The 10,328-nt window shown below is 38.7% G+C and overlaps 1 protein-coding gene across 1 annotated transcript in view; it reads right to left on the reverse strand.

The window, feature by feature from the left end:
* Positions 1-10,328, reverse strand: part of BRD7 (bromodomain containing 7) — a 40,371-nt gene that overhangs the window by 2,956 nt on the left and 27,087 nt on the right. Inside the window, exons 7-12 of the mRNA XM_008578250.1 lie at positions 9,852-10,036; positions 8,379-8,502; positions 7,665-7,740; positions 4,747-4,854; positions 4,204-4,339; positions 1,403-1,514 (exon numbers count right to left, since the gene is read on the reverse strand). Of these exons, the coding sequence (XP_008576472.1) occupies positions 1,403-1,514; positions 4,204-4,339; positions 4,747-4,854; positions 7,665-7,740; positions 8,379-8,502; positions 9,852-10,036 (741 nt within the window). The remainder of the gene's footprint in view (positions 1-1,402; positions 1,515-4,203; positions 4,340-4,746; positions 4,855-7,664; positions 7,741-8,378; positions 8,503-9,851; positions 10,037-10,328) is intronic.

Below are 10,328 nucleotides of genomic sequence, written 5' to 3' on the forward strand. Positions count from 1 at the left end.
TCAAAGCCAAAATGAGTATAATTATTAGCATTTTAAGAGTGTTTTGTGAGTTGGGGTACTTATTTCTGGATGTTGAGATATTTCCCTGCTTGATCAAAAGCTATACACATGTTAAAGAACGTATTTGGTAATAAAAAAAACAAGTGGAGTCTGTTTTCAACAACAGGTAAATCTCTGACAAGAAGAAGACAGGAAGGAACCTTAGGGGTTGCTCTTCACTAACAGAGCAATATTCTCAGACAGCAGAGGACTACTGTAAAATATTCAAATGCTACAGAGAGTGGGACAGCTTCCCATAACCCTATTCTTCAGAGACAGAATGCATAAACAGACAACAGACAAATGCATCATGGACATCGATCACCACCTTTCTTTCCAAGTTGTTTTGTGAATTATTTAACCAATTTCTAAAAATTATAAACAACGTATCCTTATATATAACTCTTCTGTTTTCTAGGATAAATTCTGAGAAGAGGAACTGCTGGATGACAGGGCAGAGAAACTTTACATTTTGAAATATACTGCCATATCCACCAATTGAAAAATATCCAATTTTATTAGACTATTAGTTACTTCAGATCAATTGATGGGAAGGACATAATAAAAACATATTTTTGAATTGATGTAAAGTTTAATAGTTTTTAGGTCATGTCAAGAAAGCAGTTCATGTGCTAGGATTTTAGAGCAGTTGTCACTGAGCCTGTCTTGACTGAGGTACTAACCTCAGCTTTGTTGACAGGTCACCCAAGGAACAATAACCATATGTGCAGTTGTGGGCAGGGGACATAGCATTACAGTCACAGCCACTATTAAGAGTTATGACTTCTAAGCGATACAGGATTCCTCTAACTATACTGACAAGAACATTCTGAAGATCAACTCCCCTCTGCGTTAGGAACATTTTCTGGTTCCTATCTTTGAGCGGACTCTGAATTTTTCAAGATTGTGAACTATCTCCAGCTGGAGATAAAAAAGATAGCAATGAGGAAGCTTTTTACTTTTTAACTTGAGCTCCCACCACTGTGCTATTACCGCATAATAAGGAAAAGAACATTCGTCACCACTTTACCCAACTTAGTTTCAAGTCAGTGAGCAAGACTTTCCTTTTCTTGTTAGGGTATGTAGCAGCCACTGACTTCTGAGTTGTAAAACCCATTTTTGAATCCTGTATTCCCAAGATGAGGAGATAATGGCAATGCTCCAGCCCTCACAAATACTGGGAGCTGAGTTACTCCTTTCCGTTCATTGTCCTCCACCCATGGCCTCCACCCAGGCTGGGCTGTCTTTTCAGGGGAACGGAGTTCAGCTGACATACTGGTTAATCCCATGGTTTCAAAACACTGAGTGACTAATGCATAAGAGCCAATAATAAATTACCCCGTGTCTTTACCAGCATTCTTACCATTTCCAACTCTTGTAGGGTCCTAGAATGCCCTCCTTTTGTTAAAACATCCAATAAACTGTCTGCCATAACATATGGATAATCTTGGCATGTGGCCAAAAATTCATGGATACTGAAAGAGAGGGAGTTGGGAAAATCAGTTCCACATAAATCATCCCCATTGACTTAATGCTCCTATTATAGCAAAGTGTTTGTACTAGAGGCCCTTAGTTTATGCACCATGATGCAAAACTTTATATCTAGACACAACGCTATATTTACATATTTACCAGTAATAAATTTTCCATCCTGAGAGAATTAAACAGTATCAACAACACAGTCAGAATGAAATATTCCTGAGGATGCTCCAGAGAAAAGTAAGACCTCAGTGACGGGGCTCAGGGCTCAGTCCTCGGTGCTTCTTGCTCCTCCCCTTCACTTCCTCCCTAGGGTGATCTTATTCACCTCGGGACTTTCATATGTACTAAGAACTCTCAAAGGTTCGCCTCCAGTTTGGACCACATCCTTTGGAAAGCTCCATCTGGATGTCTTAACAGGCATCTCAAGTTTAAAATATCCCAAACTGTAGTCCTGAACATTAGATATTTTTTATCCATGGGGTCAGAGGGTCCTTAAGTATTTGATTCCAAATGGAAAAATAGGGGATGGAAATCAGGTATTGGCAGTTTTTCCATTTGTGTGTAAATTTTTAATATAAATGTGGGGATGTAAAGCATTAATGCAAGTCAAAATGTTTCAGTGAACAAGTTTCAGCAGTTCAACTTTATAACAATTATAAATAAACCTCTTAAATTTTTCTGGACAATGCTAACATTTGGATTGTTTTAAAACAAGGAAATGTCTTATTGATGGCAACTAAATGGTGTTTGTAGCATTTTTGTCATAAGTAGATTCCATCCATTCACTATACTTTTCTAACTGAGTTGTCCTACATGCAAGTACATGTTTTTAATGCTGTCTGTCTTCTGTGCTGTTCCTGTTAAGTTTGCTAAACTAAAAAAAAAATTAAAAAAAAAAAAATCCCAAACTGAAATGCTAGATCCCACCCCCTTGGGTAGTGTCCAAATTCTTCCCCTTGTCAGTAAACAGCAACTACATCCTTCAGGCTCAGTCTGAAAACCCTGAAGTCATCCTTGACTTCTCTCTCTCACATCCCACTTCAATCAGTAAAGAAATCCCATCGGCTAACTACTGATCCCCTCTCAACACCACAACTACTACTCCCCTGGTCCATCTCTCATCTGGATTATGACAGCAGTCTCCCAACTTCTGCCCTTGCCCCCTGCAGTCCATTCTCCATACAGCAGCCAGAGTTCCCCTCTCAACACCACAACTACTACTCCCCTGGTCCATCTCTCATCTGGATTATGACAGCACTCTCCCAACTTCTGCCCTTGCCCCCTGCAGTCCATTCTCCATACAGCAGCCAGAGTGATCCTTCAAACATTATAAGCCAGATCAGGTCACAATCCATCAGTAGTTTCCCATCTCACTTACAATAAAACTCCGAAGTCTACAAATCTTGGTATTCCTACCTATTATCTCTCTGACCACTTTCCCTTTCACTTGCTCTGCTCCTCACTGCTTTTCTTGGGGTTCCCTGAATGCACCAGTCAGGCTCCCATGTCAGGGCCTTTGCACAGCCGTTTCATCAGCTAGAATAGTCTCCTTTCAGGTGGTGGCACTGCTTGCTTCCTCACCTCCTTCCATTTTTGTTCAACTTTAACTGTCTCAGCAGACTTCCCTGACTACCCTACTGCATACCCTCCCAACCCCAGCACCTGTATCTTCCTTTCTCAAAAGCACTTGTTACCAGGGAGTAACAGGAGAGCAGGGCTCTTTGTTAGCACTGTATCCCTGTGGAATCCTCAGCATTTAGAAGAATGCCTGGCACACAGTGGGCATGCAATGCCTATTTGTGGACTGCAAACATGAATAATCCAGATAGAGTTTGTTCTAGCTGGTCAAGTCTAAAGGATATAAATGCTTCGATCTGAAACCACAGTCAATCTCTGACTTAGAGACCCCTGCCTTGTAAAATCAACAACAAAACCATGCATACTTACAGAAAAGAAAACAGATTCCCCCTTTGTCAGAAAACTAGGGGGCTCATTAATAAACAGGGTAAAATCTGTATACATAATGAAAATTAACAAGGTACCAGTGCTGAGAAGAAATAACCCAAGCTCAATGTCCGACCCTAAGCCAAAATCCTGGTAAATCAGAATGGTATCTCATTATGTTGATGAGATGCAAAGAGCTCAGCATCATAAACAGGAACACAGAAATTATCTTCCCACAGAAACACATAAGAAGGGATGGTTGAGTGTAACTGCAATAGTCTATCTGGTACATGACAGGTCAAACAGGCTTCTAAGTGGGTTGCCTTAGGGATCAAGTTATCATGGCCTGCCTCACATCTTAAGGAAAATGTGCTGTTCCCAAACTGATTTAAGTTTGGAACACAACTCACTGACACACAAAAGGTTACAGTAGAGCAGATGGCACATCAACATTTTGAAGTAACAACCTCCTGAACGTTAGTATCAGTTGAGGCACACAACATCTTTAAAAATATATTTTTGTAAGAATTAAAATACTGCAGATGCCAATATCAGGGAGTTACGTTCTCTCTGTAAAATATTTAGTGTCCATTAAAGGGTGATGGTAACTATGAGTCTATTATTATTCAAAAAAATTACTAAACACATTTTCTACCATTTATATAACCTTATAAATCTATCCACAAATATATTTTAGAAAAATGTGGTACTGGGAACATTGATGAACTGGTGACTCACCTGAAATCACTCGGAAGATCAGAGTCTTCCCCATAGGTTGAATAGATTAAATCAGAATCATCCTTGCTGATATTTGCAAACGTGGAGTCATAATGTGGTGCATAAGAACTGTAGGGTCCATAATTCAAGTATAACACTGTTGAAAAAATTAAATACTATTCAGTGAAATAATAATACTATTCCTTAACTTATATGTCAATCTATTTTCTTATTTTCTTAAAAAATTATTCCCTTCTAACTACTACTTCACTGACTGGTATGCCAATCTAAGATAGATATTTCCTCCCAAACAGATACTTGTGAAATTGCAACTCAAGTGAATTTTTCCCCACAAAGGAGACAGAGGAAAAAAAGAAAGAACAAAACTCTTCTTAAATAATAATTCTCTATTTTTCATTTTCTTCTACAGTTAACAAAATAGCTAACTGATGTTGCAAAAACACTATCTAGACAGCTAGTGAATAAAGCAATGAATGGTAATTATGCCTTCTTCCTAACTCCCTGAAACAGAAGAGGAAAAACATTACTATGCAAGGGCCTCACCTGGAGTTACTTTGTTCCTTTTATCCTCTTTGAATCCCTGCAAAGTATTCACTCCAGACTGAAGTCTTCCAGTTGTCATTCCCAGTCTTACAGGGCAATAGCCTGGTTCTAAAACATACAGCCAAGCACAGTGAAGGGGGCACATGTGGCAATGACCCATAGGGTACTCTGCTGAGTGTTTCATGTATATCACTTCATGTTATTTCCATGACTGTGAAGGAGGCTGCATAGCTATACCCACTTTTAAGACAAGAAAATCAGAGCTTAGAAAGGCAGGAATGCAGCCAGGACCAAAACCTGGACCTTTTCATTATACTCTACTGCTTCCTGGAATTATTTGTAACCATGTTACACTTCACTTAAAAAAAAGATTTTTTTTTTGGCAGCTGGAAGTTATGGGGATCTGAACCCATGACCTTGGTGTTATAAGGTTGTGCTCTAACCAGCTGAGCTAACCGGCCAGCCCCCCAAATAAGATCTTTATTAAAAAACCTTTTACTACAACTAAGAAAAGGCTGAGCTAACCGGCCAGCCCCCCAAATAAGATCTTTATTAAAAAACCTTTTACTACAACTACGAAAAGATTTTATTTATTTTTTTTTTAAAAAGATGACCGGTAAGGGGATCTTAACCCTTGACTTGGTGTTGTCAGCACCATGCTCATCCAGTGAGCAAACCGGCGGCCATCCCTATATGGGATACTAAAAAGATGACCGGTAAGGGGATCTTAACCCTTGACTTGGTGTTATCAGCACCATGCTCATCCAGTGAGCAAACCGGCGGCCATCCCTATATGGGATCCGAACCCGTGGCCTTGGTGTTATCAGCACCGCACTCTGCCGAGTGAGCCACGGGCCGGCCCTAAGAAAACATTTTAAAGTTGGGCCTTAATGTTAAGATGATGGAAATATACAGTAGAAAGGTTAGTAAAAGACTGAGTAAGGGAAAATACCTGGATTAAAAACAAGAACTCATAACACATCAAGAATAAATTAATATCTATGAAAGGCATACTTTTAGTGCCACGAGGAACAGCCTCTAAAAATGTGATCTCTGTAAACCAGGAATAAATCAAGACCTGTAATGAAGCTGGGAATATGTGATATAAGCAGAAATGATGAGGTGGGCACCTAAGAGGACTAAAAAGGATATCAGGAGAAAACATGGTCTTCAACAATATCCAATAGAAAGAGTGTTTTCTCTCCCGAAGAGCCTTGGTTTCTGTAACACGATAGCCCCGGAATACAGGCTATCGCCCCAGGTGATCAGCGTGGTAGAAGCACCTGTAAGAAACTTCACTCATCAACATCAAATCTTCCCTCCTCCTCGGTGAACAGTTTGGAATTTGGTTTCCTGACGGACACTGGTGCCAGAGCATGAAGCTGAGAAGATGAGCAAGGGCATCTTCTACCTGGAACCAGCAGCCTGCTGAGGAAGCTGCTGTTCACGGGAGGGGTCATGTCAGCTTTGGCCACATCTGATTATGCCCGTAGGAGCTGCAAACCAGACCAACAGCAGGGACCAGACACCTGGCTTCAAAGAAAGGGGCAGATCCTAAGGGATCACCTAAGTCAAGTTAGTTGCATCTCCTATCACCAAATTTTCACCACAGCTACACTAGAAAGAGCAATGTTCTCAATCCTGTGGCATTTTTTTTGACCTAAGACCATATAAAATTCTACTATGAAAACTTCACATAAAAGTAAAAATAAGGTTTGTTTTGAAAATGTAGCACTGGTACCTTTTCTTCTGTTATCTTCTCTTCCTTCAGAGAACATTAACTGGCTTGCCCTTGCTGTCTTCATATGCATCAAGCTCCATCCTACCTCAAGGATTTTTCGCCTGCTGTTGCTGCTGGTGTCCTCCCATCCCTTCTCCCCTTTTTGGAATCAACCTAAACATCATCTCTTTAAGGAAGCTTCCCTAACCCCCAAACGCTAGGTAGGTACCTTCTGTTACATAAAATCACGGCTGTTCTGTCCATCTGTAGTACTTATTCATGACAGACAAGTACTTATGCAACATTTATAGACTCTCTTTGTCTGTGTCCTCCTCCCCTTACCCAAAGAATGTAAAGGGACTCGTTTCTCCCTGTTTTGTTCCATATTATACGACTAACTCCACCTATGGCTCCTAAGACAATGCCTTGCCTATAGGAAACAATAACATTGGAGATTATTTCCTGAAGTGTACAAATTCTGTCATTATTCATTTTTGTATCACTAATTATTTCTCTCATGACAGTATGACAATGAATATTTATTAAATAAATATTCTCACATTTGCTTATCACAATACATGATTTCCCCCTCAGATGAATGACAAAAAGTTCCTATTCTTAATCAAATTTCAAAATATTTCCTATACCATCTCCATTAAAACATCCTGAGAAAACAAAAAATTTGACTGAGGTTCTAAAACAGCAATTCTCAACTTTTGTAAACCTTCTACCAACCACAGTGAAAGTCATAATGTCATTAAGTACAAATATTCCATTATAGGTAGTATGTGGCATATACATTAATTCTATTCACTGAAATGAAAAAAAGTCAGTTAAATTTATTATGTCATAATCTGAGAATATGAGATACTGCTACAAATAACTCGGCATATACGACCACAGCTAGGGCTAGAAATTACTGGCTAAATTTTTTTGGCTTTGTTAAAGGTGGGTATTAAATATTTTGGGGACTTTGAATTTTAAGGAAAACTTCATGGATAGTGCCCTATTTTAAGATGTAGTGAATGTTAGGCTAGCTGTTACCACGAAACACACAATGTCTAGTCAAGTTCTTGGTGGGATACTGACATGACTGGATTTATCCATATTCAAGCTTATTGCTTTAAAATGCTAACCCAGGTACTGTTCCTTGCCACACAGCATCAAGTTCACACACAGTCTCACTCTGTGATCCTACCGCCAATAATGGGATCCACAGGATGGAGAAGTCCCAACGTTGTTGTTCCGTCCGGTTTTCTTCTTTCAAATTCGCACTGCAATGATCCAAAGTATTCAAATGGAATAAACTGTTTTGTACAGATCATATATATATATATATATATATATGTAGCATACCAGACAGCCTTACTTTAATCAAACTAATATTATAGGTGGCTATAATCATTAAACTCAAATATTGATTTTCACACCTGTTTCCATGTATATAGGTGCTGATGAGGTAGAGTAATGGAGGTTAAGGAAATCTCAGAATTTTAAAGAGTGTGTGGTTTCCGTTAAGGCCACCACTCTATCCAAAAAGGAGAATACTGTGAACCAGGGAAGGGGAGTGACTTGCCCAAAGTCATGTATGAATCCACTGTTTTAAAACCAATGTGCTAAACAATGTGATTTCAAAAGACCAGAATGGAACCATTTTTTTGTAAGTTTAAAGTATATAGCTCACTTTGCACATTAATACATTAAATTAACTAAAAAAAGGCAAAAAACCGATAATAGAGGATAAGATTAATAATTAAGTACTTTACAAATATATTATTAATTTTTCTTCTGGGTTATACCGATGAAGAGCTCTACAGTAAATATAAATTCAAGTACACACACAATTTGAAAACTAAAAGTTTCAGATGACCTGAATCAGTAGGTATAGAAAAGAAAGGAAGAGCTCAGTCACCTGACTATTAACAAGCCGCCTAGTTAGCTTTCCTCCAGATTCCTTAACGATGCGGTCAATCTGCTCCTGCTCTCTTTCTAAATTATTGCTTTTAAATTTATCTTCAAGCATATCTTTGTCTTTCCTGAAAACACACATTAATACTAAATTAAAAAAAAGAAAAATAAGATGAAAGCATTAAAATGAATTCCAAATACAAATACAACTAAAGAGGAGATATTTGTACTGCTGCCACCAATTAAAACTTTGTTCCTATATGACCTGGTAAGGGCCCCTAACAATGCACAAACAGTTAGGCAAACCTAACATGTTGGTTACCTCCCTCCCTTTTTTGTCCAGTATTACTTGTCTTAAAGGTTTTTCTGGGTACAGTCACAAAAATGACTTCTACCTCAAACATTATTTAGAAGGGGGTGGGGTATATAATTTTTTTTTTTAAGTTTGATGTTTAGAATTTAAATTTAAAATAAATAGACATGTAAATCTTAATTACAATAATACACTGAACTTTCAAAAGGTACCAGAGGTGGGAAAGGAGGAGGGGCTGAGGGGTAAGGAGGAATTGGTAAATCAAAAAATGATTACATTGTATAATGTTGAATATACTAATTACCCTGATTTGAGCATCATATATTGTACACACGGGTACTGATATTCAACTCTGTACCCCACAAATATGCACAATCAACTGTTTCAATCAAAAAAAAAAGTGTGAATCTCAGAAACTTGTCACAAGTTTACTTTCTTTGCATCATGACAGCAAAAATCCCAAACTGCTAACTACAGCCCTCCCGAAAGTTATCAGTCACTTGCCAGGCAGTTGGGGCTGGCTGGCAGTGGTGTAAGCAGGATGGACACAGCTGTCCAGCCACACTGCTCGCTGCCTGGGAGAACCAGAGGTTCACCATTGCTCCTACAACGGACGTCTAGTGGAAAACACGCACACATCTCAGTGACAGCCCATCTATTTTGGGGATAGTTTTCACTGTACTGCTCGCTGCCTGGGAGAACCAGAGGTTCACCATTGCTCCTACAACGGACGTCTAGTGGAGAACACGCACACATCTCAGTGACAGCCCATCTATTTTGGGGATAGTTTTCACTGCGCTTTCTGCTGAACTCCTTGCTCCTTTATGAAATGAGGTAAGGAACACATGTTTTTTTCTTAAGCAAATAGTTCTATTTAAATAAACTCACTGACAATATAAGTCTCTAAAGATAACTTATTGGTTTTAAAACTACTTTAATAAGAATACACTTTCAGAACTGTTTTCTGAGCTAAATTTGGACAATTCCATATAGTGCTTTTTATAACAATGGTATCACATCATCAAACTGGATTTTCATACCAAAAAACAACGACCACTGACATACTAGGACTAGGTCTTCCTAAGTCAGGCCTTGAAGCAGTATCTTTCCCCCTTACTAGCTTGAAAAAGATAGTTTAACCTTAATAGTCCAAAGATTCTTTACTTTTTATTTTCCTTATTGGGACTTTTGAAGGCTTGTGCTTCAGCATCTCCAGAGTCTTCTCTCTCCCTTGGCCAGCAGCCGCTGTCCTCCCCACTCTGTGAGGTGTCTGTTTTATCTTTCTGCTTCCGAGTTCGTTGCAAGTCTGCCATGAAGTCTATGCTCTGCTTTAGGCTCTGAATTCTTTCCTAAAAATATTCAAAAATATTCTTATTATATGTTTGGCATTAACTTTTAAAATAATGCATTTTTTCCCACAAGAGTTTGCACTTACATTGTCATTCACTAGGAAAGAAAAACAATTAAATGTAATTCTACCAAGACTGAATTATATTTAGGAACCAGCACAATAAAATCTATTCCTTCAATTTAGATCATTTAATTTCCAATATAAGTGAAAATTTACAACTTTTTTTTTTTTGCTTTTTGTCTTTTTCCGTGTCCGGCAACGGATCGCAACCCTCAGTGTCGCCCCCGTAC

Source organism: Galeopterus variegatus, unplaced genomic scaffold, assembly GCF_000696425.1.
Source record: "Galeopterus variegatus unplaced genomic scaffold, G_variegatus-3.0.2 Scaffold1650, whole genome shotgun sequence".
NCBI lineage: Eukaryota > Metazoa > Chordata > Mammalia > Dermoptera > Cynocephalidae > Galeopterus > Galeopterus variegatus.